This window comes from Trichoderma asperellum, chromosome 3, assembly GCF_020647865.1.
Source record: "Trichoderma asperellum chromosome 3, complete sequence".
NCBI classification, from domain to species: domain Eukaryota; kingdom Fungi; phylum Ascomycota; class Sordariomycetes; order Hypocreales; family Hypocreaceae; genus Trichoderma; species Trichoderma asperellum.
In genome coordinates this window covers 3,618,050-3,645,624 of record NC_089417.1, presented here as the reverse complement: position 1 = coordinate 3,645,624, position 27,575 = coordinate 3,618,050, and the positions used below count along the sequence as shown (strand labels likewise).

Genomic DNA, 27,575 nt, shown 5'->3' with positions numbered 1-27,575 from the left:
GTTGCCCTGGACTTGTCTGTTTATTGGCTACTCGTGGCAAAGGTAGACTATGGACTGGCATGATGGTGCAGCAAGTATTGCATCCGTGGATGGACAAGGTGCGACTTACTCTTTTCGACGACAGAGCGCTATGGATGCTACTAATAGTGAAGATTACGAGAGCCATGTGTTCGATCTTGGGCTTTCGCAAGAAGCTGGTAACAAGGAGGAGACTATAGATTCTACGCGATTGATGGAAGGAACACAATTTAACAAGTCAATGGTTCTAGCCACTGGTCGCGTCGATTCACAGCAATTTTACGCTCCCAGTGATTCTCTGACAAGTAATACGAACGACGGCAACCAAAATTTCGGGGTCGGCTCTATGTTTCAATGGGACGTGGATTCCGCCAACACCACAACTAATAACATCGCCAATAACTTCATAGAACCATCGCCAATTTCACCTGGACTTTTTTATCCCAATATCGCCTTCGACTTCAACCCCGACCTCTTCGATTCTGAGCATATGGTGAACCTCTATCCAGACGCCGATGATGCCATGCCCAAGTCAGCGTCTGCTGCAGGTGCCTCACGAATGGGAGCGGCTGATGAGGCAGCTAGGACTCATACTGTCAATGAAGTCACTATAGAAAACTTGCCGCAAGTGGCTCCGGAGACGGCGCCGAGAAAGATGACTCCGAAGGATTTACCCACGCTGCGAGATCATACAGATCTCACCATTAATCAGCTCGAGATACCTCTCGATGAGTGCATCCCGTTCGAGACCGATGAATTTGGCGAGAAGAAGGTGATGCCCAACGGTGCGCTTCTTGGCAACCGCAAATACCGATGTCGTACATTCCTGGTCCTAAACCGTGGTGATCAACTGTTCATGCTGGCCACTGAATGCGCACGAGTACTGGGATACCGGGATTCCTACCTTTTATTTAACAAGAACAGGTCGCTATACAAGATAATTGCGAGCCAGGCCGAGAAGGACGATCTTGTCCAGCAGGAAATCATACCTTTCTCATATCGGTCGAGACAGATTACCATTGTTACTGCTCGCTCTATATTTCGACAATTTGGAAGCCGCGTCATCGAAAACGGCCGCCGCGTCCGAGACGAGTACTGGGAAACTAAGGCTCGCAAGCAGGGCTTCACCAAAGCTGATACTGCCGACGAAACTGATCTTGCCGAGGAGAAACGACCTGGGGGAGCCAGCTTTCTTAACTACGGTGCCGATGCTGAACACGTGGAGACCTTTGCGTCGGCCACAGACTCTGGTTATGCATCACTGCCAATTCATGAGTACAAAGGAAATGTTCAGAAGATAGAAAGGAATGGAAACCAGCAGTTCCACTCCAATGCATCCGACATCAACTACACAAACCTCTTGGACAATGAGAACCAATGCCTGGATGATGCTAGCTCAATATACACAACAGGTCCTAATATCCCGCCATCGAAAAAGGATGCGTATATCTCCTCTCTTGCGGATGATCTGCGAAACAAGGTTTCAACTGAGAAATTAGATGAGAAAAGCGTAGACAGGATCTGTAAGGCACTTCCTAGACATCTCAAGACGTTTGCTATGAGGGTGGGATCGAGTGGTTCGGCGTTGATTTGTCGCGATGTGATGGTCTTTGTGCGTAGGTACAGAAGGTAAGTGGGCTACTTTACTCTCTCAACTACCATTGCAGTGGAGCTGACTTTATTAATTTTTAGTGAAATTGCTATTGCCATGAGGAATAGTTATATTAGGGAGAATACTGTCCGTGCCGACGGTCTCGAATACAATACAGCTATGATGGATTTGGGTGATCTCATCAGCAATTGGGATCTGAATACAAACCTCTTGCAAGACCCCAATAATGCGCTCAACAAAAAACCAGATGATGTCATGGACGACAGTCATTATCATAATCTTGATGAAGCAGACGGGGCTACCGACTCTTTGCCAGAGCTTTCCGCTTACAGAGACTTCATTTCGAAGCATCCAGCGTATGAATGGCTTTTGCAGAGCATACAGAGAGAGCTGTATATGGATGTGTCCGGAAACGTACAGACTAATATCAGAGAAACAATTTTAGGCTATCTGCCCAAAGCCCACAGGGTCGGCAGAAGAGAAGCCCCCAAAAGATATATTTTGACCTTTACTGTCGATTGGGATCTAGCCTTGTTTTTGAGAGAGCAAGAATACAGAGAAAGCCCTGAGAGAGCAGTAGAGCGAGCTATTACCATTACTGGGTCGAAATTTGATGCTCAAGCGGCGACGACTCTACAATATCTTAGCCAAACATGGTCGTCATATGGCGTTTGTCTTTTACGTATTGTGAAGCATGTGGTATGCGATACCCATAACATGGCAATCTCTTGTATGTGGCAAGTTTATAACTAAACTTCTGGCTTTCAAAGCTAAACCTGATTCAAGACAACCTTCCTGATGGAACTCAGCTGAAATCGTGGCCTCGAGGGCCAGAGTTCAAACTTGAAGTCACTGGGGCAGCAGAATCTATAGCTGAGATCGGAGAACAACTTGCTTGGCTTGGCTCAGCCCTTCGTCCATCCCCCCATGAAAGCGGCGCCGCTGTCGTCGGTGCTTTTGTGAGCGGCATGGGGATAAATTCAGCTGAAGAACCGGCGCCAACATACTTCTGCAACATTAATTTTGAGTTTGACATGATTGATGACGCTGGCGAAATATCCAATGGCCAATGCTGGCACCAGCTGTTCCGAAATCCAGTGATTGTCAAGGGCTATCCCATCCCGCGGAGGCCAATGTCTGACATTGGGCTTGAAATAAGTCTAGATACTATGGCTAACCTGGTGGGCACCCGTCATATAAATACCTTTCACAACAAGATATTCATCAAAGGATTTTCGGCAATGCTGATACCAACGCGGTGTTCTGACAACATCCTGCTTTGGCACTCGTTCTGCAAGAAGAATGGAGATCGCGTCTCATATCTTGATGGGAGGGATTTGCATGCGGAAGACATCAGCCTGCATCGCTTGGAAACCAGTCGTCATATTCTTGGCTGGTCTTCAAGTGTAAAATATCTTGTTGGTAAGAAATACTTTATCATTTTATAGCCTTAACTGGTAGTAACATCATTTAGGGTCCGCCGATGCAAACTACAATATTTCTAGTTCCTGGTTCAGACGCCCTGATGAGAATTGTAAATTGGATGGCGTCTCCATATCAAAGGGTTGACTAATTAAATCTAATCATGAAGCCGCCATCGGAAAGAGGGAGAAACCTCCATGGGCTATTCGTGAGCCTTACAGGAAAAGACTAAACCTCCTGTCCCAGAAGTACATGGTGCTTTGGGACGTTGGATGCAAACGTGGGTGGTTGGTGAACGGAGTAAATGCATTGCTCCATCTTCTCCGCGCATCTCTTGAGTTTAATAAAACTAATGACCCCCCATCTGAATTTTTATTTAAATCAGATATGTTTAAAGAAGCAGACATCCCTTACACCGTCTCTGCGGCGAGGGAAGTCCTGAGAAATCCTGCAAACCTTGATATGGAGCTCTACAAGGAAGACGAGCAGGATGAATCGGGAGCAAGGATCAAATTTCGGGTCCGTGATCGCGTTAATGAACTATTTGAGGTCCTTGAAAAGGCCATTGATTACCAAAGAATGATAGCTGACAACAGAAAAGAGGAACCCAAATCTGCTCCACGAAAAGACCTTGAAGGCTGGAATTTTAAAGATATTGCAACAGATAAAGATCCTGTTTATCTACGTCTCGCAAAGGTAAAGACAGCTGGTAAAGGATGGGTGGATTTTACCCGAGCTATCGAAGCCGTGTTCCTATTTGGCGGAGACTTTGGCAATCTAATGAACCCAATTCCAGAGAATTCCACATGCAGCCACTGGGAGACTCTACCGCCCAACAAATATTACCTTGCTGCTAGTGCGAAGGATCTAAACGATATTATAGACAGCATGGGGGGAAATCTGAAAGCGAATCCCCCACGATTGACGGATTCACTTGTCTGGCATTCTGTCAACATGACATCAAATATTAGATGTGACGGCAGCACTCATGCAGAGACGCATTGCGAGAGAGCTCAGGCTATATGGCCATTACGTATAAGCCAACCATCCCCGAAAATCACCACCTTATCGCTGGAAGACGGTGGAGCCGTGGTATTTGGTCATAGTGAGAGCATAGGATGGATATGGAACGATTTCGGAGACCCAGAAAAAGGAAAACTACCGTTCGATGAAGAATCAGACGATGATAACTCTGCAGACAGCGGGATTGGCTCGAGTCTTCGGTCACCCACCATCCCTGAGTCGCAATATGCTGGACAAAACATTCATTCTCTCAGGCACGAGCATTATAAGATTGCAATAATTTGTGCCCTGCCTAAAGAATTAATGGCCATCCGCGCCTTGTTCGATGAAACTCATCAAGACCTACCACAGCACGAGAGTGACACCAATACCTATGCTCTTGGTCGCTTGGGAATTTATAACGTGGTTGCTGCTTGCCTACCATGCGGAGACTATGGCACGAATGCCGCTTCCAAAGTCGCCTCGGATATCGAGAAGAGCTTCCGTGCCGTGAAATGGTATTTTGTTGTTGGAATTGGCGGAGGAATACCTTCAGATGAGCACGACATTCGACTGGGTGATGTTGTAGTTAGTACTGGCGTCATTCAGCACGACATGGGCAAAGTGATGCAGAAGGACTCCAAGATTCGGAGTACAGGATTCCCGCAACGTCCTGCTAGATCGTTGCTGACGGCTCTTAGTTCGGTGCAGTCTGACCCAAGCGTCACTCACGATGCCCTGGAAGCACACATCCAGCGTATAGTAAGCTTGCGGCCTGAATATCAAAGCCCCGGAGAAGATCGCGATAGGCTATTTCCAGTTAATTCCAAGCACAATTACAGACAAAAGACGTGCGAAAACTGCAAGGGTCCTCATGTTCCCAAGAAGCCTCGGCCTCCAGGCCCGCATATTCATTACGGCCTTATTGCTTCTGGAAACCAGGTGATCAAAGATGCAGCGACTCGGGACCGCATTGGTGCCGGAATGAACGTTCTATGCTTTGAGATGGAGGGTGCTGGTGTTATGGCAACTGGAAACTGTTTGGTTATTCGGGGAATATGCGATTACGCAGACTCGCACAAGAATGACGAGTGGCACAAGTATGCGGCAGCCGCTGCTGCTGCGTATACCAAGTTTTTTCTCCTCCGCATACGCAACTTGGATATGCAGACTCGCGATGTGGTTCAGATACAGAAGCGATCGGTCTCCAATTTAGAAGAAGAGGAGGTGTATCTGGGTAAGAGGGCTCGGTATCATCATGAATGAAAGGGTACCTACCTATACACTGTCTTTGCCTCCTCTACTGCTGAAGGCAAAAAAAGAACCCGGCAATGGGCTTAACTACATACTAGTACTTTTTATCTGTCTGATTAAATTTAAACAAGTCTTTTAGACTATGCAAAACTGATCATTTACATATGCCAAAAACTTCACTATTTGTAATTTGAAGAGCACCTTGACGGTATAGACTAACAAATTGCCAGGCAATAAAACCTGAACAAGAAAAAAAAAAAAAAAAAAAAAACCCTGGGTTATACATAATTGTCAAGCATTCAACTTACTTAGCAGCATGTATTGCGCCTTCTACTGTATTCCGTGTCTACTAGACAGTACATGCACACAATGCCACCAAATAGCTACTAACAATAGCATCAACACCTCATATCACCTCCTCTTTTCAGCTAGACCTCCACTCTTGTTCAACAATCCGTTATATTTTTTAATTAACAAATTTCTCCTTTTCCTTCTCGGACATGCCGCTGTTTTCGCCACAGCAGCCAAAGTAACGTCACGTCAAAATCTCCGAATACCGTGATTCTCCGTTTCAGCTAAAACAAACAAGCTTGTGCAGCTTGGGCTGGGAGGAATGGTGGGTTTAAAGAGTCCGGCATTTTTTTTTCTTTTTAGTTCAACCAGTAGTGAGTCATTACTGAGCCCAGCATTACATCTTCTCTTCTCCCTCGTCTCGTTAGGGAAAGTACAGTAAAGAGAAAGCTGCAAAGACACAAATTTTTCGCTTCAGTATCCACTCATGATTGATCGGCTCTAAGCTTTGTAGGCTAAAAAATAGCATATCGTGTATCAATTAGTATTAGTCCACAAGGCTGAAATGCTCAACTGGTAACAACACACAAAGCCAAGAGGATCATAAAAAAAATTGGCGCTACACCATTCACGTTATATATGGGACAAGAGAGATCAATTGACTTCACGTTGCAAACTGAAAACGAATATTCTCAAACATCATTTGTATATTAGTTATTAATTATCTCCTCCTCTCGGGTATCGAACAAAGCAGAACGCGAATGCTGTATACTAGCAACATGAATTTTTTGTTTCAGGTTTTTAATAGTGAATTCTCGTCCATCGACGTGCAAAAACAAAATGAAAAGTGGTATCAGTGAAAGCAGTCTCGACAGGGTATCTTGGTATCTTGAAGAAATGCAGATCCTTCCATTCCCAGTCCTCTCATGCGTGTTTTCTTTTCGCAACAATTATATCAAGGAAAGTTTTGCAAAGTGTTTTAAGCCGTAAAAACACTCACTGTTAGCGAGTTCTCTAAGCGGCCGCAGTGACGGCGGGGGTAGCGGTGGTGATGTCCTCGGGCTTGTTCTCAGCCTCGGCCTCGGCAGGCTTGGGGGCCTCCTCCTCCTTAGCAGCCTCCTCCTTGGCGGGCTCCTCAGTCTTGGCAGCCTCCTCGGTGGCGGGAGTCTCCTCCTCCTTGATGGCCTCCTCCTCCTTGGCCTCCTCAATGGGCTTGTCGTCAGACTTGGCGGCTCCCTTGCCCTTGATGGTAGCACGGAGCTTGGAGAACGCGCCCTTCTTCTCATCGCCCTCGGCAGCAGGGCCGGGAGACTTGTCACGCTTGCCAAAGGTGAAGGGCAGAGAAGACTTGCGCTTCTCCTTCTCCTTCTTGGCATCACCGTTGGTCACAGCAACCTCAGTGGTCTCAGTAGGGACGGTGGCAGGGCTGGCAACATCGACGGCCAATGGGGTAGTGGCCTCAACGGGAGGGATGACGGGAGCAGTCTCAGCGGCGGGAACCTCCTCCTCCTTGGGAGACTCGATCTCGGGCTTGGCCTCAGCAGCCTTCTTCTCCTTCTTAGAGAAGACATTGCCGAAGAAGCTGGTGCGCTTGTTGACAGCAGGCTTCTCCTTGGGGGACTCGGGCTGGAGCTCCTCGCTGGCCTTGGCCTCACCCTCGGCGGCGGGCTCAGCAGCGGGGGTCTCCTCGGTGGCGGCCTCAACCTCGGGAACGGGCTCAACGACGGCGGGAGTCTCAGCAGCGGGAGTCTCCTCAGTCTTGGCCTCCTCCTTCTTCTCCTCCTTCTTGCCGAAGCCGAAGAAAGAAGTGCGCTTGCGGCTAGCAGAGCGGCGCTCGTTCTCCTTGACCTTGAGCTCCTCCTTGGCGGGCTCCTCCTTGGCAGCCTCGCCCTCCTTAGCAGCCTCCTCAGCAGTGGCAGCGGTCTCCTCAGCAGGGGCAGCCTCCTCCTTGGGGGCCTCAGTCTTCTCCTCCTTGGGAGCAGGGGGAGCGGGCTTGAAGCTCTCAATGGTCTGCTTGTAAACCTCGGACTCAGTGACAGCAGTGGCAAGCTCCTTGGCCTCAGCAATCTTCTCCTTCAGTTGGGCGACCCAGTTGTCGCGCTCAGCAGCAGAGACAGCCTTGAAGCTGTGCTTGTTGCCCTTGGCAGTGAAGTAGAACTTGTTGGAGCCATCGTTCTCGGGCTCAGTGGCATCAGCCTATAGGTTCTAGAGTTAGCTACATACGAATCGAGACATGTATTCAACAGTCTTGCAATGACTGCTTACCAGGTTGATGATGCCGTGGGGGGCCTTCTTGTCACCAATGAAAAGAAGACCCTTACCAGTGTGAGCAGCCCAGGCAATGTTGTGCTGGGCAACCTCAACGTGCTTCTCGGCCCGCTTGTAGGCGGCGAGGACATCAGCCTCGACGGACTCGGAGCCGAAGTAGAAGAAAGCCTTGCTGGCAATCAGGTTCCTGTGATGATGATAGTGGTTAGCGTCTGCTGCTCACGAGTCTCGGCAAAGACATGATATAAATGCGCTGGACTCACTTGGGGAAGCTGGCGCCCTGAGCCTTGTGTCCCAGGAAGCCCTCCTCAATGGGCTTGGCGGGCTCCTCCTCCTTCTTGTCCTCATCCTTGGGGGCCTCAGCAGCCTCCTCAGTCTCGGCGGGCTTCGTCTCCTCAGCGGGCTTGTCCTCAGCAGCAGGGGCTGCGGTCTCGACAGCGGGGGTCTCCTCAGCGACAACGGCGGGAGCAGGAGCAGCGACCTCCTCGGCCACCGGGGCGGCGACGTCAACGGGCTTGTTTTCCTCAGCCATTCTGGATAGAAAAAAGAGAGTTTTGGGTATCTTAAAGCGCGAAACAAACAAAGGGTATTAAAAAAGAAGGATCCAGAAAAAAGCCTTTCGGATGTGTAGAAAATGGGCGCTGGTCAAGCGTGTGTGAAGAAAGTAGGAGGAGGAGAGAAGCGGCAGCAGAAGGGGGTGGCAGGGCTACTTATTTGCCTGGTGAGCGCGAGGAAGGCTAGGGGGAATCGTCCAGAATTGTGTGACCAGCAAGCAACCCTGCGTCCGAGTGGCCAGCCGGCGAAGGAAACCTGAAGCGATAGAGCAGCGCCTGGCACAGGCACGGGCAAGGTATACAGTACGGCGCAGGGACAGCAGATATCGCGGCCAGTGACGCCACGGCGGGAGCTCTCGCTGCCAGCCCACTGTTCGACAGCCCGCTAGCGCTCGATACAGCAGTGAATGCCCTGAGACCTGGAGCTCTGGCGCTCTTTTGGGTTGCCGGGGGCGCTGTGGGCCCGGCGTCTGGTCTGTGCAGGCCTTAAGCGAGTGGGCCTGAAATTGCAGACCCGTCCACCGGCCTGCGCTAGTGGCGGACAGAAATGTTCGGCAGCCACCAGGGCTAGCAGCGGGCTTAGCCTGGGCCTGGTACCTGCGGACAGTGCCGCCTGCGACGCACTGGCACCGTCTGATATGTCACTCTGGTCCTCCATTCAGTGACTCCCAGCCTCCACTCCTCATTTTAAACAGCCCTTCTCCTTTGTCCCGTCTGCTGATAAGCTGGCGAGAAAAGGTGCGAGCTTGGAAGAATGGCGGCTGACTCGAGAATGCGCGTAGAAGACTCAGAGCTTGCTCGACATGGATCACCGTGAACCATCTAAGATTATCTTGCCTTGCCCCACGATCCATCTTTCGCCTGCGTGCAGCTGAGCATCTGCCGCCAGTCCGTATAGCGGCAAAGGCAGCACGGCGTATTCCATAGATACGAAGTACGAAGTAATGCGATGGCCTAGCTAGCAGCAGTAGCACGAGGAAGATACAATACTATTACATACTACTTCGTACTAGCCAGTGCATCTCCTACCAACAAAAGGATAGCCACACAAAGCTGCGTGTACTTCGAAGCGGCCGTCTGAACAAAGGCCCCCCTTTTCTGACGCCTTCTCGCGGAGGCTGAAACTATACTTGGTTTTGCTGGCAATATTACGACCCAGCACGCATTGATCTGCTTTCATTATCCCTTGATAGCGGCCTGGAATCAAATGTCGCCTCGCGGTAACAGAGTGGTATTGGCAATTCTCCAGAAGACGGAACTCAGGTCGCTGCGCTGTTACGCGTAATTAAGCAAAAGATGATCTACACGCAGTGCTCTCGGCGAAAACGAAGATTAGGCAGGAGAAACAATTCACTCGAGGGCAGTCAGTCTTATCCTCGCTCTCCCCTATTCAGTCGACGAGAGCACCCGCCATCCAGCCATTTCATATTAATCAATGGCTTATACGGAGTACATGCGACGGCACAGTGATGGCACTGTCACGCCGCGCCGGGTAATTCGCGGCAGTCTGTCACGAGCAACAATGCGTCCAACTGCCTTGTCGATCGTTCGCCGGTTTACGCTTTATTGTGTCCACCAAAAAGCTCCTCGAGGCTGCTAGTGCGCCAGCTTGTCCCTGGCCATGGCACGAACTGCAGAAAATAGAATCGAATTTTGCAGTGGATCGCAATAAATCTGCTGCCACGCTCGCTGTACGAGGTACAGTACGGTGCTCTGCACAAGTATTACCGGCGGCGACAGCATTAGCGGCACTACTACAGATTACTGCTGCTAGCACCACGACGTCGCAGAGCATGCAAGCAACATAAACAGGGCAGGGGGGGGGGGTCAGGGGGGAACAAGAGGCTGTTGTTTGAGTGAGTGCCCATCCAGCAATGAAAGGGGGGGGGAACATCTTTGGCCTCCTGATTCTCCTGCAACAAGAAAGCCGCCCTGATGAGTGGCGGTGAAACTCCAGCGCGCAGCCTCTATTGGAGGGAGGTCAAGCCATACAGGACGCTGGCCAGCCGTGGAGTATTAATACGGACATGTGGTGTCAATAATAGCCACCCATAAGAATGCTGGGCTGCATGGAGCATGTGGGACGAACGGCCATCTCGATTCTGTTGCTGCTTGCCTCGCCTTCAGGTTCCCGGGTTGTCGATGCAGCGAGCCGGCCGCAGAAGAACGTCATGATGGTCTCGTCCAGTCACTTGCTCCCCTCTCCCGCGTCTGTGGCTCCCTACATATGCACCATGCAAACTACTGCGGCGAGTGCCTGCGAGCGAACGAGCGGAAGAAGAAGACGCAGCAGCAGCTGAAGCCGTCATCGCATGCACGACCTCTGCAACTGACCACTTTGCGCTGAGACATGGCGGTGCTGCGACAAGTAGTCTAGTACTACAATGTATGGATGAATGAAGCATTTGCCTTGCCAGGGAACCAACCAAAGGCTCCTCTTGGAACAAGTACCGAGATGGCACTTGGCTGCACAAGAGTGGCGCGTTGTGGCCCCTTCATGTGCTGCTACTGTGTGCCCCATGTCCATGCATATGCGTGGTGTCGAGGGGGCCCTGGCTTTAACCTAAAAGCAAATGCTTTCACATCACTCCATTGATTCCACTTATGGTGCGCCCCTCCCCGTCAGCGAGATTGGTTTCTACATACATACAGGCAGGTAGGCATTATACTTGTACAAGCAAGTAGGTATACACGTACATACGGAGTACCGCCCGTGGGGCAAAGGCCGTTGAACAAGTCATCGCTAACGCAGACTGTTGGCGATGGTGTGAGTCGTCATGCGTCCCCGAGTGAGCAGCCATCCGCAGCACGCCACCAATCGCGGCCGCCTCGTCCTCACACATACTGTGCATTCCATCTGGAGCTGGCAGCTAGCCAGAGCTTAGCTGCACCACCACGTTGTTGTCATCGGCCATGTGACGCCTACTTTAGTGTGTGATGTGGAGGAGCAGCACGAAATTGGCTTGAGACGGACTGCGGCTGCGTTTGCGATGCCCGCACTTGCTTGTGCAAACGCATCTTGTATCGACGAGTCTTTCGACGAGGCTGCTGCAAAGAAGCCAAGCTGGGAACAGGCCTGTTTGAGACGGCGTCCCTGGCAGTAGCACTTGAGGAGCCATGCATTCAATTTCCCCCCTTTTTAACCACCCAGAACAAAGTATATGTACTGCTGCGATCCTTGCCTTATCTATGGAATATACAAGTATCGGCTTGGTAGGGCATGGCGCCCATCGTCCTTGTCGTCTCTTCTTCCCCTTCTTCCTCGGCCATGCATGCATCCTCGTACGAGCTACTGTGCATACTGTAGTATGCCGTGATATATACGAGGGCTCGTTCTAGTCCTGCTGCGACGTACAGTGTGCTCAGCCAAGCAGTGGTACTAACCATAAAAAGCCCCGACCAGTATCTCCGGCGAGAGAAGAAAAAAAAAAATTAAAAAAAAAATTACAGGGTACAAGGACCCATTCTTTTAGCAGCTGCTAAAACCGGAGAGAAGAGATTTCATCCATGCGACAAGGGGTCTCCATCAAATGAGAGGCGCTCGATAAGTCCATGGTCATTAACTGTCCAGAAAGAATCATTAAACCAGCCTGGAGATGCAAAATGAGGCCCCTTTCGGCGGCACTCCGCAAATACGGACTTGGAAGCCCTCGCTTGCCCTAGATCCCTTCACATTGGACGATAGCAATTGTACCTTGATCAACAGGAGGTTGGTTAAGCCGCATGTGAATCGCAATCTCTCTTACCAAACGGCATGTGTGTTATCAGAACTCGAAATAGTTACACGCCATGCACAGAAGCTGCACTGAGCGCAATCAACATGCAATCAATACGGATACCTTATATCTCAAACCAAGTTCGGGTCTCCAGCATGTGAGACCTTTATTGGTACATACCTTTTCCCTCAGCAAGACAAGCACCCATTGAGAAAGCTGTGGACGCATTGCATCCAGTATAATAAATAATGAACCATGGTTGTATTTTGAGCGTCGAGAATCGGCAGCGTGAGCGGCAGACTCGATATCTCATTATCCTTCCAAGACCGCTCTGCTTATAGAAGAAACCAGCAAGGCTATCTTCTCTGACTCTTTCAAAATGCTGCCCATTGCCTGATGCCACTTGACTTGGCGGTGCCAATCTTCATATCAATGCGGCTGCCCGTTCCCCTCGATCTATCCGCCATGAGGACCCTGCTCGCCCTCCCGCACTCCTTGACTCACCTGGTTCATTTTAACGGTTTCCTTCTTGTTTATTTTTTTGTTTAATTTTGTATTTTTTTTTTCAAAATCAGTGCGGAGTGCTACCATTATTGCTCCATATGTAAGTAAACCGGCGAATAAGGACTCCTGTTTTACGGTCCAAGATGATTGCCGCCCCCAGCTACGTGAAACATTTATTATTAATAGACCAAGATATGTACTGTACTACAAGCACTTTCTTTTTTTGTTTTTCTTTTTTAATTTTATTCAACAGGCTGTGGGGAACACAAGTTAAAATGGCATCCTGCAAATCAAACATGTAGACCTAGGATTCTTTCCGGTGGCTGGACGTGCGTTGACGCTCGACAATGCAGATGCAGCAGGGACAATGAATGGTTCACAGCGCACTCTTGGAACTCCTTTATTGCATCGACCTATGGCGCCGCCAAGAGGCCTTGTGACGACAAGCCGCGACTCCACTACTCGGGAGTTGCACGGATCTAGCGTGAGCCCACCAAGGCCGGAATACATGGACAAGTAGCAGCGCAGCCCGTCGAGTCCGTCACAGAGCAGCGCTGGTTGAATGTCACACGCCCGCGAAGCACTTTTGCCGCCATCTTAGAACCACATCTTGATCGCCAAGTCACCCCCGCTTCGCCAGTCGCGCTCAGAGCAGTGGAGACATCGCATAGCATTGGCGACGTTGCTGGCTCATGTTGATGGCTTCAGAGACGCCGCTGTCTGTTGATCATGGATGTCCACTTATAACCTGTCAACGGCGGCTGTCATGGCAGACGCCAGGCACAATTGCTATGCCTATCTAGGTACCAAGCATTATGCAGCTCGCCTGGGCGAATCGTATGATGGCTGGCCCGTCACTTGAGCTGGCTGCATAAGCACCAATTCGTTGATAGCTCCCGCCACTGAGATGGCAAAAAAAAGACGAATCTTGGACGGAGGCCGCCATTTCCCGAATCCCACTACGGTATAGGTATCAATACCGGTATATCCTGTCCAGCTGGTTCTCGGCCGGCGGCAACGGGCCTGTGGGAAGCCGGCGGCTGCATCATCATCATCGAATCGAATGCTATTTCTGCTACGACTAATGAATCCGTTTCAAGTCTGGACTCTTCACAGCGGCACTACGGCTCGATTGGCTGTTCAAAGCCGGCCTAAGGTGGTGTGACTCTGCATCGGGGCTCTAGTCTACGAGGAGCATCCCTGCGAGCAAATCTGCAGCACGGAGTACAAGTGGCTGCCATGCCGCCGCCGGAAGAAGATCCCCTTGGCTGATACAGGCAGTCGGTTGGCCTTCCAGAGAGGCCGTTTACCGCATCTACGTTTCAGGCGTGCCATGCAGATTTTCTGTTGATGTCATTTGCCTTGTACTCCGTACGGATTGCCCTGGTCCTTTTACTCTCTCTCTTTGCAACGGTTAGCCGCACCTGATACGAATGCTACTACGTTTATGCAGACCGGATGAGCAGTCACATTTCCCGAGGAGATGAATTCGCCTTCTAGACCCAGTATCTCTGACTGTGTAGCAGTGAATCTCTGTGCTCTATAAAGGGTGTATGCCCAAAAGGGAGATGGAGAACTTTTCACAAAGAAAGAAAGAAAAAAAAAGCTCACTCTTAGTTTTCGTAGGGCGTAAAAACTGTACATACATCACGCTACAACTTGGTGTAACCCCAACAGCGACGAGAACGATACGGGATCCGCGCAGCTACAAGCTGAACCGAGATTCGAGTCGTGTGATCTTATTTAGCTTAAAACTTGATCAACTCAGTAGCAATGCGCGCATGTAATAAACACCCTATTACCGAGGAGATTTCTATTTCATTCTCTCTCGCCTTGGCTAGGGTCTTGGCTTGAAGGATTTCCATATTGACGTCTCTCTTTAGAGCTGGCTGCTAGCCCACTCAAAGTCGTGAAGCACGATTACGCTTTCGTAGGGACTAAGCACGCAAAGTGGTATCTGCACCGAGAAAGATCTTCTCTTTTTTTTTTTCCGAGTCACGATGCCTCTCTCTTGCCTTTTCTGAACACATTCAGCGTTCAGTAGTTGCTGAATCACGGTCGTTGGGGGGGAGATATTCGGTCTTGTTTCGCGATTTCGGAGATGGCTTTGAACTGGATGAACCCCCGATGTCGGATATTGCGCGGGGGAAAAGGAAGACGCGAGATTGCTTTGTAGAGTAACATTTGCAGTGATCGAAATTTCTGGAATGGTTTTTTGGAACTGTGGGAGGTTAATTGTTCTTCTTGGTTATTTGCCGGCTAACGTAGGGTCTTTTTCTGGCGCTCTTGTCTGCCTTTTTCGGATACCCTGCAACTGACATCGGTTAGAAGAATTGGACAAAACATCAAAGTTCACGGGATTGATAGTGTGATATACAAAAGAGAACGTACTCGTAAAGATTGTCTATGCTATTTGAGCGTGTAATCAATCTGATTTCGCGAAATAACCTCGAGCATGAGACTTGGACCGTGATGTTAGATTAACCTATGATATAGAGATCTATGACTACCGCTATGCCATTCGAATATCTTCTGGGAATATTGCTGCGATGGCAATTGCGTATATGCTTCGATAATATTCTTCTGGCAACAAACGCCTTATCATGAATCTTTCTCTGGATTTGCTCTGGTGCTAATAGTGCTGACGATGGAGATGAGAACCAAGTGAGGCTTGGCTATGCTTATAACTTTGTTACCATCAACCAGAGTATGGAACGGTATCGTAACTATTCCGATAGAGCTTGAATTGGTAGATATTCATCGTTTCCGATACACTAATTGTGCGTTGTTGGTGCGGTATAGAGCCGGCAAAACTAAATTTCGGTGTCGTATCTAACAACTCCGCAAAGCGACGGTTGTCTTTGTAAAGCTTTTAGAGGGCTCACTTTGTAGTCTGTTCTCTCTAAAAAGGTCGGCGAGGATTCTCTGCTGATGGACGTCGTCGACCTTCCGCACCAGTTTCCTATTTGAATCTGTTTGGCTTCTTCCTGGCCTTCATGCTCAACTCTGCCTATTATCCACTTTGACGCCGATATGCGAATTAACACAAATGTTCATTTTATAAATTTCTGCTTCTTCATGATTTTGTGGCTCACTCTCTGTTCGTCCTTGGAGTAGTTGTCTTGAGTCGAAGTTTAGGAGCGCCTTTGGCTGATTGGTAGGAACTAAGTTGATTGTCAGAGATACAGGACAAATAGCGCAGGCAGGGTTTGTGACTATCTTTACGGCTTTCCTGCCAATGTTTAACCAATTTGATGGCATTTGGTACTCTTAGGGGTGTATCTACTCACAAGAAACAAGGAAGTGGTTAAAGGCTCAGATTGCTCATCCGGTCAATATCAAGATGTAAGAAATTCGAGCCTCGTTGAATGTATGGCTTAGAATCCATATGGTTTGCGAGTACACTCTTCGGAAGTAGTTTACACTACCGACGGCTCTATCTGACACTTCACTGTTGCTTCTGCTTGCTCCCTATGAATGGATTTGGCGTTTGTTGTATTTTAGGAGTCTATCTTCGCAAGATAAGACTTGAGATGCAACTGCCATTAATGCAAGCTCCGAGTGCACCTTCTTCTCAAATATTTAGAGATAGTGAGCGACGCTACTTCTATGTTCTAAATGTCAAAAGGTGAATAGAGACATAAACAGCAGGCGTGGCTCTATTCTCTCTTGTTCCCCAATACTGCTATTTCAACGATATAATGTGTACACATGAAGACACTCGTAAAAGATGTACATCAGACTGTGATGCTTGTTATTTTGAGTCTTTGAGTGGCTATTGTCTCTTGGATGTTGGCTTCTGTTGCTCTGTACGGTTCTTTAGATCCTGAGATGAATTTGTGATAGCGCTGGATTTTCCGCGACGAAACGCAACTCTTTCGAAGCTAATTTCGTTATCATTTCTAGAATTAAGTAATTTCAATATCAGAAAAGTTCTTAAAGATCTCATGATTGGTTTGAAAACGGGAATGAAGACTTGCTTTGGCCGAATCTCTCTCCGTGCATACAATCTAGGCTCTGGGGTATTCTTGTGATAGAGTAAAAGTAAGTTCCAACAGTTTCAACTTTAAAAAGTATGGACAGTCGGGGAAATGGTGTCATGCACCGCTAAGCGAGATGCTCAAGCGGTTCGTTGGCACGCGTTGGGTAGCCACCGGCGTCTACATCGCAAGAATTGGCTTCGTGTTGGATGGGAGAAAGTATCGTCTGAAATGATGTTCCAAGTTGAGCTTTGATTCCTTCGTATTTGCCGTTACGATAGAGCGGTTGATAACAGAGCTATGGATATCATTATTCTGTATGTTGACGCTGCGGCATGGTGGTTTGGTTCGGTAGACGCGTTTCGATATTCTAGAGAAAAGACAGAACTAAGCGGACACTGAAAAGTATGGCGACTCGAAGAAGAAATGATCAGAGTTACTTGGAAATCAATTAATGAGCAATAAACATGCATCAGAGGAGGAATGGCCAAAACTACCTACGGCTGTTTGATAGCATCGCTGTTCTGTATCGCCTCTCAGGATACTTCTGCTAAGGCGGGGGCGAGTGATAGTCAAAAGTTGTGTGGTTGGGAGAGATAATCTTTCTCGAAATATTCGAAATGCAGTTGACGAGATGGATGATTAGAAGTAGAGTGCGTGTTTTGTTTGGATGGAAAATTCACAGCTTTGAATGCCAAGAAGAGACCAAACTCACTGAAATCAAACGCAAGGGAGTGTTGCCGGTGGATTGGACTGAATACCAATCCCAGGTCTGTTCATATGAACAATGATGTAGCCTGAGAGAACAAAGCAAACGAGCCCAAGGAGGAACTTCAACCAGGTCCCACAGCTCGGTGCGTGCGTCTTCTGTTACTGCTGCACCTGAAAGAAGCTCCTGGTAGATTCAGAGAAGAAGTCTACAAGATTATGACGAAAGGCTCTCTGGTCTGATATTAAATGGCACTACTAAAATCTAATATACACAATGAATAACTATCCAACTCTGCACTATAGCATCGAACATACTTCGCCTGGACGATCCAAGGGCTGAGGATTAGGTGATGGAGCTTGATAATGTAATTTAGTTAGGAGCTTTAGGGGGGAAACACTTTCAGTTGCTCCTGGAAACCGTACTAGGCATTTGTTGACGTGCTGTGAAGCTTGAGGTGCATGTGGCGGCCTACACGTGCCCAAAAAATATTCGATATGAATGCAGGCCAAAGTTTTCCTCCTCCTCTCCCCGTTGCTTTTTCCCACCCCCCCACACACATCGACTTTGAATAACCTCACACTTGCCCTCAGGCACCAACAACAAGCATCAGATACCGATCTACGTCGTAGAGTCAGGATATCCCTTTGTCAGATACTGTTGTTTGTTCTCTGAGACTTTTCCTTTGGCAGCTCTTCTCGCATTACTTGGTAGGTCCCTCTTGGCTTCCATCTCCATTGTATCCTGCACAAATTCGCACAAACCCATCAATCATCGCTTCATTCTATCTCCAGAATCAACGAAACGATTCTCTCGTGCTTTTTATTTGGCTATTTCCCCCTTTGCTGCCATCATGCTTCGTTCGTCCTTTCCAAACGCTGCACACTACCCATTTGATTTCTTTGTGTATCCATCAGGATACCAAACCTCCTCCCTTCTTCTATGAAGAGATGAAATAGGGAGAACGATACAATACACAAAGAACTTCACTTACCGCGTGCGGCGATGCTCAAAGATGATTTCTGCACTTGAGCAATTTTTGATCCTCTGAAGATATTGCAGATGCTGCTTCTCCTGTTGGAATAATGGGCTGGCACTTATCTGGCTACTACGCTTAACATACATGCATTCTCTATATCTCGCCTATCGCTAGATTCCCTGCAAAAGCACTCACAGGCATCGGTCTCTCTGCCCATATGCATCCTTGATCGTTGGCAAAGGAATAATTAGCAATAGTAGTCATATTCAAGGCTCAGGCAGCTAACGAATTGATATACAGGCATAATACTGAGAGAAGTTCTCTGTTGTTTAAAAAAACTTGATTGTGTATATTGACGAAATTGGGTTTTGATATACAATCGCAAAAAAACTAACCTGCGCGATGGATTCAGACGACGAAGATTCTTCGAGTAAGCACAAGCAGACGCTAAAATAAGATCAAGTTTGTACTAACAATCATCCCAGCCCCCATCTCGCATTATGGGATGCAAGAGTCTAGAAAACGTCTTGAAGAGGTTGGATTTCATCCGAGTGTCACACCAATGACGCCTCAGGAGATTGAGAGAGAAGCCATAGCATATTTGAGCGGCCAGGTTGAACGAGAATCGCGGAAAGATTTCTATGAGTCTCAAAAACTTCGACTCGGCTCAAAAAAATTCAAGAAGAGCAACAACAAGAATGGCAGCAAGGAGCATGGCAAAGCTCGTGACAAAGCTCGTGACAATGATCGTGGCAAAGGTCTCGATAAACGCCGTATTGTTCTCACTCAGGTAAGTAATTGACTTATGCTGCAGTCCTGAGGGGACAACCAAGTAGTGACACACGTAGGGCCCCTGGTTCAACACTAGGAAATTCAAAAATGCCATCAAGGGAATGGAGTCAGTCGGACACGGTGGTAATACATCGGGTATTGTAGCTGTATTGCAGCATGCTCACGCAGGACCAATGATCTTGGACGAAATCTTCAAAGATGGCCACATATCCGCGATGAATCTATCCAAGGCTTCTGGCAAGGTCTTCGGGCTAGTAGGCTCCAACGTGGTAAGTCAACGTCGTGCGCTCTTTCCAACTTGACGGAAGATTCCGAACGTGTCTGACGTATACCAAATAGAAACGGTGGGACTTCACAGCAGCAAAATATATTATCGATCCTCCGTCATCTGTTATGGTCGTCATGGTTCCGAAATATACCGTTGGGGATATACGAGAAGCTGAGAAGAAATATCCCCTCATGATCCATCCTGAGGATTGGAACAATGAGCGTCGAAGGCTAGAATTCGAGGGTCATCCTGATATGTACAAAATCCGATCAATTGAGGTGGAACATGTCTACTTCAGATGGGCAAGAGTCTGGAGAGAAACTTGCCAGCGGGCCGCCGGACCTTATTGGGCGTCGGAATGTGAGGAAATTGACCCACGAACTGACGAGGGAGCCATCGAGTGGTGGAAAGGAAATCACCGTGCCATAAATGTCATGGGCTCACTAAAGCCACTCGATGAGATGTGGTCAGCTAATCAGCTTGAGGGGACTAGCTACAAACCTCATGTGATGCCTTACACGTTGGCTATGGATAGCCTTCTAAAATTGAGTAAGTACCAAGGATAACCGTCTTGAGCTGCTTGGAAGGTTCATTCTAACATATGTGGCAGTGTTTGAACTGTTCAGTGCTCGAGCGCACATTCGAGTGCTGCATTTGCACGACGTGCCATTCCTTGACCGTCGGGTGCTCGCAATAATTCTCCGAGGGCTACCCCATGTTGTCATGGTGGGCGTTTATAACTGTCCTCTTATTCATTTCGGCGATGTGATCCCCATCCTAGATCTCCTTCATGAGATCAACACTCAACGGCGCGACCATAATGTGCCCGAGATTCAAGACTTCGATTTCTTTCCGCATTTTAATCAGGGGATGCCATATGAGTACGAGAATGCAGCTACGTACGGCGTGTCATGGAGCCCGTTGCCGATGGACATAGCCCAGCGAGGCATCTATGCCATCATTCTCAAGGCTCTCATGAAATCGAAGGCAATGGGCATCGGCCTGCTTTTTTCGCCAGCTCACGCGTTCATAAAGTATTTGACCAAGATTCCAAACACTCCGTTGGGAATTTTCGGCTTCTTAGATGCTATTTATCGATATCTGGAGGTGAAGAAAGACGACCCCGCCCGCAGCAATCTGAAGCTACAAGCAATATATGACCTCGTTAAGCCCATCCGACTGGCCTTGAATGAAAATTTGGCGGATGACTGGCCGAAATATTACACGAAGCGGATGGCAAAAACCCTACTTTGTTGTTCCTCGTGTGGATACGAAACATTGGAAGAGTTTTTCCCAGCTGGTTCGAAGAATCGTCTGCCACGACACCGACGAATTTGCGGCGGATGCCACTTGCAGCTATATCTTGACGAAGAATGCGACCATTGGAAAATGCAGAAGAAACGGTTGATAGACAAGCTATGTCCTGACTGGAATCGAGAGGCCTTCAATGAGGACGCGCCGCTCTTTGAAGATGGAGCAGGACTGATTCGTCTTAAGTCCACGGAAACAGAGCGTCCATTGCCCCAGTTCCTAACCTTCGTTGTCGATGGATTGCTCCGGGTATCTCCCTATTACGAGCCATTGATGCGAGACAATAAGATCCAGTTTGACTCGCTGGCTGGCCTGCCTAGTCTTCAAGATGTCGCCGAAGACTCGGAGACTATGCAACGGTGGTATTCTGTGGTTGTTCTAGCTCTTCGAGAGGATGTCTTTCGTCGTGGTATCCACGAACTTCGAAATCAGTACCGCACAGGCAACAAGAGAAAGAGGATTCCCGCATTTGGCTCTACGCGAATGGATGGTGGAGCGCCAGATCATCAAGATGAGCTTCAACCGAAGAAAACTGATGATGGAAAGAAGTGCTTTTATGACCAAAAGGCGGCTTTGAAGGCGGCGCAATGGATGGTCAAACGGAAATGGTGAACAGCCTCGTCTCTTATTTCAGCCATCTCTTCTTTCAATGGCTTTCCCGCTCTTTCTTTTTCTGGGTTCTCTTTCTCGCTTTTCCTTTTCCTTTGATTAAATTCTTCTTTCAGTTCTTCTCGGTTCTTCCCAGTTCGTCTCTAAGCTCCTTTTTGAACTTCTCTTTGAGCTTCTCTATCTTTTATTCTTCGTCTTTTTTTTTTCTTTTCCACCCAAGACGAGGATTTGCACAATTTGCCGATCCAAAATTTGCTAAACTGGCTAAGGAGCCACAGGACATGAGACTTTGGGCTTTGGGCATTTACAAACGCCGAGGAGCGGCTTTTATGTACGAGAAATCTGTATGACAAATGTGTATGATATTTTCAAGTACGCCACTAGGTGGCAATAGTTCACAATGAGGTTTAAAAGACAAGAATGCGGCATCCTAATGAGGTGACTTATAGGCTAAAGTATAGTCGCTTTTGTAACCATCATCACAACACTTGCAGCGGCGACACTTGTATTTATGCAGCTGAAAGTGGTTAGAAAGGCATGTCATTATATTTCTTGCATTTAAATGTATACTTTTTTTCTCCTTTCTTTTTCTCTCTTTTTCTTTTCAACCTCTATCTTGCTATAGTTGTGTACATGTAGCGTCGTGGGCGAGAAGTTTTCATATAGAAGCTCTCATTATGGCAAACCACGTGACGAGCCAATCGGCAGTGCGAGTTCGCAAACTTGTACCAAAAAAATGGCCCGACGTCTAATCCTCCAGCAAGCTAAGAACTGCCAACCTTGCGACAATGGCTTCCCTACTGCGCACGTTCTCAATAACCACAGGGCTATTACGCTCTGCACAGGCTATTAAGCCGTTCACGGCAAGCAGCTTTGCGACATCACCAAGCCCGATTTCCTCCTGGATGGGATGGCTGTCCAAGCCCGCAATTGCAGGATCCCTGCAGCAGACGAGGGGCATGAAGGTTCACAGCTCGGTCAAGAAGAGGTGTGAGCACTGCAAGGTAGGTTGGAATAGGATTTATAACTTCAATTCTAGGTACATGCAGTGGGGGACTTGTTCGTGGGCTAATGACCAAATCTGCAGGTCGTTCGACGAAAGGCCGGAAAGCGACACAACGGATACCTGTACATCATCTGCAAGGCGAATCCTCGACACAAGCAGCGACAGAGCTAAGCGAATTGCAAACTTTTGTTCTTTTTATTTTGACGACGACGACGGCGACATATGGGCATCCGGAACAGCTGGGAACTTTGTACAATATTGGCGCATAAACGGTGACGACGAACGGGGCGACGGACAAAAATAAAGTGAAAAAAGGGTCTAGCGAAATGCCAATTGATAGACGACATTATGGCGATGGCCCCAAACAGAGACGCGAATTTTTGTGAGATTTGACGTTGGAAGAGCCTTTATATACGTCCTTGAACAAAGACGGCCGAACTGCCGTCATAAATGTACATTTCATGTAGTGTTACATACCCCCGATATACCTCTCCATACTTTCCCATTCCGTCTTGCCTGTTGATAAAAGATATCTGATGTGAGACTTATCCGCGGAGGATCTGAGTCAGCAGGGCCTTTATTCTTGGTGCAAATAATTGGATTGCCAGCGGATTGACTTACAATATCTGTGACATTGCGATGCCGCTCAAACTCATCGCGGGCATATTTGCGAGACTCAGCTCTCGTCTGAGGATCAGCAATGCGTCCGGTCCTTCGCCAAATGGTCCGATATAGTGCTAGAGCTCTTGATCGTTGGAGAAACTGAGTTTTGAATAGTCAGTTTTTTTTTCTACTTTAATCGTACCTTGGGATGCATTATAAATATGGTGGTATACGTGATCAAGACTTATCGTTGGCTTGAGCCGAGAGGCCGGCCGTTTGGTGGCATAGCCACGGCTGAGATGCAGCAGGCGGATGCCGGGAATCATTAAGGATTATTCATGGACCAAGGATGGATTATAGTACAAGAAAAGGAAGGAAAAGGAAAAGAAGAGGAAGTATGGACTTTTTTTTCTGGCGAATTAATAAGTCGAAAAAGTTGGCGATATGTTGCAAGCCAAAAGGGCTTGAGCCGGCCAAACCTCGGATAGTGGTGTTGATGACTTCTTGATGGCGAAGTACACCGACCTTTATGGGCTTTGAGATGGGTCAAAGCCTAGACGATTTGACGGCAGCTGGATTTGTTGCTTTGGCTGAAATTTTGTTGATTTAATTCTTCTGTGACGTTTTACAACTGGTGCTCTTTGAAACTTTTCGTGGCTAAGATAAGATAGTCGGAAAAAGGATCTCTGGCCCTGTATTGAAGGCACATCTCTCTTCATACTACATACTCTTCCGGTTTAAATAAAGGCAGAGTTTCCACACAATGGCTGAAGAACAACCAGCTAAAGTTGCAGGAAAGGCCAGAAAATCTTCAAAAACGAGCCCAATTGCTACGGCCAACGATAAGACAGACGAAGAGTTTATCAGGGATTATTTAAAGCCAAGGTACAGATAATACATTGCCCTACGAAGTATATGGTTGAAGCAGCAGCTTCTATTCTATATTAACCCCCCACCCCCTTTATCTATGAGGATTTTCAGCAAAATGTTCTAACTCGATAAATTATCCCATTTCTCGTAGCCAAGGATGGACATTATGGACGCATCCCCTCACAAAACAGAGCTACTCCCTTGAGCTTCTATCACCGCATAGTCTCAGCAAAGACGACTTCAAGGCTTGCTTCGACATCATCGAGTCTACCAGCGGAGAGGACTATAAGAGCGCCTCGGTAGGATGGCATCCCGCCATGAAAAAGAAGGAGATGAAGTCGCCGGACTTGCGATATATCCTGGTCAAAGACGAAAGCGGCACAGTTCAAGGGTTTACATCACTGATGCCTACATTTGAGAATCACGAGCCTGTGCTGTACTGCTATGAGGTGCATTTGTTACCTGACCTACAGGGGTAAGTCGTTTACCTTTTTTTTTTTTTTTTTTTTTTTTTTTTTTTTTTTTTTTTTTTTTTAAACAGCATTGTTTTGCGTGTACTGTTTCTATAAAAGGACATGTCACAACCTGGATAGTAATAGTAACATGAAAAGCTAACTATTTCATCTTCCACCTGATTAGCTCCGGTCTCGGCAAGCACCTCATGAACTTCCTCATCACCATCGCAGAAAACATCCCTTCCACCAAAAAGGTTATGCTTACATGCTTCATCAGCAACCCCAACGGCCTTCGGTTTTACGAAAGGATTGGCTTCACCAAAGATGATTTTTCTCCTAGGGATCGCGTGCTAAGAGGCGGCAAAGTTGTGCGCCCTGATTATGTGATTCTGAGTCGTGAGACGGCACGTGGCGGTTCGGAGGGGCTTGTGGATGGGGAGTTGGAACGGGAGGATGGGAATTAGAATGTTTTAGACTAGACATGTTGAGCGATGAATTCAGACTATATGTATGGTCTCAATACAAGCAAGAGGCAAATTAATGCCGTCTAGAGGTGCAGTCTCAATACAAGGCTTCGCAGAGCACCCACATATAGCAAGAAAAAAAATTTCACAGCATGGCTCGCAAATCAAAGTCTCGCAGAATTTTGGCATGCCCCGAGAGGACAGCCGCTCTTTATTAAAATTATAAAATCATCATTCATGTCATGAAAAACGCCATGCCTGCCTCTTAAACCTTGATGGGAGGTCTTTTGTTTACTCGATATCTTTCAAGCTTCTGACCACAAGTAGCCTAGACCCAAACTCCAGAAATCAGATTCAGCCCTTTCCTTTTTTTTCCCCGCCCTCTCCTTTTGTATAAAAACACCTATCCAGAATTCTTCTCATCAAATCATCGCATTTATGCATAAAGCTTCTTCTCATATGACTCCATGTTCACGTTACCCTCCAACTGAGCGCTGGCAGTGCGAAGCTCAAATCGCAAGACGCCGCTGGCGGCACACTCGTGCAGCTCCTTGAGACTGCGCATACCACAGTCCTGCATAGAGTGCTTGAGACCAGCAGCAAGGTAAGGAACGAATTTGGAAATCGATCTAGAAAATATGTTAGCCTTAAAAATGCACCTTCTTATAGAGTGAGCGTTTATCGTCTTTGACTTACCCTCGGTGAGCCACGGCACCAGCGACACCCTGAGCAACCAAGACACTGTCGCCTTCAGAGAAGTAACGAGCAGTACCGGCGTTGCTCTTCTGGCTGTCCTTGCCGCCACCACCAGCCTTCTTGTCCTGCATAGCATCAATGGAACCCATACCACGGTAGGCCTTGACCAGCTTGCCTTCGCGCGAAACGAAAGAAGTACCGGGGGACTCAGTGGTACCAGCCAAAAGGCCACCCATCATGATGGTGGAAGCACCAAGAGCAAGGCCCTTGGCAATGTGACCAACGTTTTGGATACCGCCATCAGCGATGCAAGGAACGCCAAAGCGGGCAGCGAAGCTGCTGACTGCGTGAACAGCAGCTGCCTGGGGTCGGCCAACAGCCATGACCTCCTGAGTGATGCAAGCAGAGCCACTTCCCATACCAATTCGGAGACCATCAACACCGGCAGCGATGAGGCTGGCGGCCTGCTCTCGGGTGACGACGTTTCCACCAATGACATCCAGATCAGGGAATTGAGCCTTGGTCCACTTGATCATCTCCACCTGATACATGCTGTTACCTTGGGAGCTATCAAGGATAACAACGTCAAGACCAGCCTCGACAAGCTTCTGCAGACGGATCTTATCCTCAGGCCGGGTGCCAATGGCAGCAGCGCAGAGAAGCTGCTTGCTGTGGGGAAGCTTAGAAGCCAGCGGGAAGTGCTGGTTCTTGGTCAGGTCAGAGCGAGAAATCATGGCAACCAGGTTAAAGTCCTTGTCGACAATGGGGAGCTTGCCCTTCTTGGACTGGGACAGGATTTTGTTCGCCTCGGTCAGGGTAACGCCATTGGGAGCAGTGATGAGATCGTTGACCATGACCTTGGAGACAGGTGCGCTGTGGTCATCTTCGAACTGGATGTCTCGATTGGTGACAATACCGAGGAGCTTTGAGCCGATCTTTCCGTCCTCTGCATGCCTGAATTAGTAACCAAGTCGCCAATTTGCTTCAGTTGCATATTAATGGGCAGATAACATGTGCAGGTCATAGTATAGGTGGTCCTCAGGACAAAGGTCTTTTGGTGGAACGAAAGTTATAATTTAAAAAGGTTTATAATCACGTAATGCAGTAGATGAAGTGATTGGGTGAATGTGTGAAAAATTTTCTTACCTGTAACTGGGAAACCACCGAAGCCCCATTTCTCCTTGAGAGCGATAGCCTCGCCAACTGTGGTGTCGCGGGTAATGACAACGGGGTCAAGAATGAAACCGTTCTCGTAACGCTTGACCTTGCGGACCATGTCGGCCTGAGCATCAGGAGAGCAGTTGTGGTGGATAACACCCAGACCACCCTGGAGAGCCATGTGGATGGCCATCTCGTGCTCAGTGACTGTGTCCATGGGCGAAGAGACGAAGGGAGTCTTGAGTGTGATGCGCTTGGTGATGGCAGAGTCGAGGGTCACCTCTGACGCAGGGAAGCCAATGTAGCCAGGGAGAATAAGGAAGTCATTGTAGGTCAGGCCACCGTGCTTGGCCGTGTCCATGAGCTCCTGTCTGTCGAGGCCATCACGAGTCTTGTACTCTTCCAGCACCTGCAGAGCAGTGGTGTGGTCGAGGATCTTGGCAGAACCGTTGATGGCGGCCATTTTTTCAGATGAAATTTTTGAAATAAGAAAAGATGACAGACAAAGAGCGAGGTTGAAGACGAAGGATCAATCAAATCAGGATAACTTGATCGACTGTTTGGAGTTGATACGGCGCTTCTTCCCGTAGGAAAGAAGAAGAAAAAAAAAATTTAAAGCGGACCGTCTGAATTTTTTCTACTTATGCTTTCCACGCTACAGGGTCCGACTTTAGGAGGGGCAGCGGCTTCAGCGCGGGGCCTCTAAAATTTCATGGCTATGTGGTACCTGGTGCTAGGTACTGCTGGATATCTAAGCAGCCGCCAGAATTTACACATCAATTACCCTGCAGTATTTGGCCAAAGAGAAGAGTTATTCTGTAGGCATTGAAACTGTGGGTTGTGATGGCGCCCACTCACAGCAGACTTCATCGTATGCAAGCACATGTGTTATTGTCCAGGCAAAAGGGCTTTGTTAGGTAGTTTGACCGGGAATATTCCCGTGAGTTGGTGTGTGTGAACTCTCACCTGTCACATTGGCCGCACATCCAGATGTTCTTTAATTGACCCCCACAATTGGTGCGAAATATGCAGAA

General features: G+C 48.1%; 9 protein-coding genes across 9 annotated transcripts; 5 read left to right on the top strand and 4 right to left on the bottom strand.

Annotated features, from left to right (window-relative positions):
* Positions 1 to 130: 130 nt before the first annotated feature.
* Positions 131 to 3,199, top strand: TrAFT101_005797 (uncharacterized protein; the record flags this gene model as incomplete). Its single annotated transcript, XM_024910623.2, has 4 exons — positions 131 to 1,647; positions 1,711 to 2,360; positions 2,417 to 3,052; positions 3,105 to 3,199. The coding sequence occupies 4 exons, from the start codon at positions 131 to 133 to the stop codon at positions 3,197 to 3,199; spliced, it is 2,898 nt and encodes a 965-aa protein (XP_024760301.2).
* Positions 3,200 to 3,439: 240 nt separating this feature from the next.
* On the top strand, positions 3,440 to 5,320 carry TrAFT101_005796 (uncharacterized protein; the record flags this gene model as incomplete). The annotated part of the gene is made up of 1 exon (XM_066127587.1): positions 3,440 to 5,320. The coding sequence occupies one exon, from the start codon at positions 3,440 to 3,442 to the stop codon at positions 5,318 to 5,320; it is 1,881 nt and encodes a 626-aa protein (XP_065983699.1).
* Positions 5,321 to 6,288: 968 nt separating this feature from the next.
* TrAFT101_005795 (uncharacterized protein) lies at positions 6,289 to 8,506 on the bottom strand. The gene is made up of 3 exons (XM_024900298.2): positions 8,131 to 8,506; positions 7,865 to 8,054; positions 6,289 to 7,795 (listed from the first exon to the last, which is right to left on the bottom strand). The coding sequence occupies exons 1-3, from the start codon at positions 8,397 to 8,399 to the stop codon at positions 6,614 to 6,616; spliced, it is 1,641 nt and encodes a 546-aa protein (XP_024760300.2). The 5' UTR covers positions 8,400 to 8,506; the 3' UTR covers positions 6,289 to 6,613.
* Positions 8,507 to 15,454: 6,948 nt separating this feature from the next.
* Positions 15,455 to 15,902, bottom strand: TrAFT101_005794 (uncharacterized protein; the record flags this gene model as incomplete). The annotated part of the gene is made up of 2 exons (XM_024898682.2): positions 15,455 to 15,651; positions 15,737 to 15,902. 2 exons carry the CDS (start codon positions 15,900 to 15,902, stop codon positions 15,455 to 15,457), a joined length of 363 nt encoding a protein of 120 aa, XP_024760298.2.
* Positions 15,903 to 18,711: 2,809 nt separating this feature from the next.
* Positions 18,712 to 21,574, top strand: TrAFT101_005793 (uncharacterized protein; the record flags this gene model as incomplete). The annotated part of the gene is made up of 6 exons (XM_024910622.2): positions 18,712 to 18,739; positions 18,795 to 19,099; positions 19,158 to 19,370; positions 19,441 to 19,918; positions 19,980 to 21,288; positions 21,568 to 21,574. 6 exons carry the CDS (start codon positions 18,712 to 18,714, stop codon positions 21,572 to 21,574), a joined length of 2,340 nt encoding a protein of 779 aa, XP_024760297.2.
* Positions 21,575 to 22,077: 503 nt separating this feature from the next.
* Positions 22,078 to 22,466, top strand: TrAFT101_005792 (uncharacterized protein; the record flags this gene model as incomplete). The annotated part of the gene is made up of 2 exons (XM_024900251.2): positions 22,078 to 22,293; positions 22,377 to 22,466. The coding sequence occupies 2 exons, from the start codon at positions 22,078 to 22,080 to the stop codon at positions 22,464 to 22,466; spliced, it is 306 nt and encodes a 101-aa protein (XP_024760296.2).
* Positions 22,467 to 22,484: 18 nt separating this feature from the next.
* TrAFT101_005791 (uncharacterized protein) lies at positions 22,485 to 23,313 on the bottom strand. The gene is made up of 3 exons (XM_024902533.2): positions 23,132 to 23,313; positions 22,917 to 23,057; positions 22,485 to 22,839 (listed from the first exon to the last, which is right to left on the bottom strand). Exons 1-3 carry the CDS (start codon positions 23,222 to 23,224, stop codon positions 22,765 to 22,767), a joined length of 309 nt encoding a protein of 102 aa, XP_024760295.1. The 5' UTR covers positions 23,225 to 23,313; the 3' UTR covers positions 22,485 to 22,764.
* A 348-nt stretch (positions 23,314 to 23,661) lies between these two features.
* On the top strand, positions 23,662 to 24,687 carry TrAFT101_005790 (uncharacterized protein; the record flags this gene model as incomplete). The annotated part of the gene is made up of 3 exons (XM_024910621.2): positions 23,662 to 23,783; positions 23,920 to 24,243; positions 24,408 to 24,687. The coding sequence occupies 3 exons, from the start codon at positions 23,662 to 23,664 to the stop codon at positions 24,685 to 24,687; spliced, it is 726 nt and encodes a 241-aa protein (XP_024760294.1).
* A 170-nt stretch (positions 24,688 to 24,857) lies between these two features.
* TrAFT101_005789 (uncharacterized protein) lies at positions 24,858 to 27,113 on the bottom strand. The gene is made up of 3 exons (XM_024906709.2): positions 26,530 to 27,113; positions 25,384 to 26,329; positions 24,858 to 25,316 (listed from the first exon to the last, which is right to left on the bottom strand). The coding sequence occupies exons 1-3, from the start codon at positions 27,002 to 27,004 to the stop codon at positions 25,124 to 25,126; spliced, it is 1,614 nt and encodes a 537-aa protein (XP_024760293.1). The 5' UTR covers positions 27,005 to 27,113; the 3' UTR covers positions 24,858 to 25,123.
* Between the last annotated feature and the right edge of the window lie 462 nt (positions 27,114 to 27,575).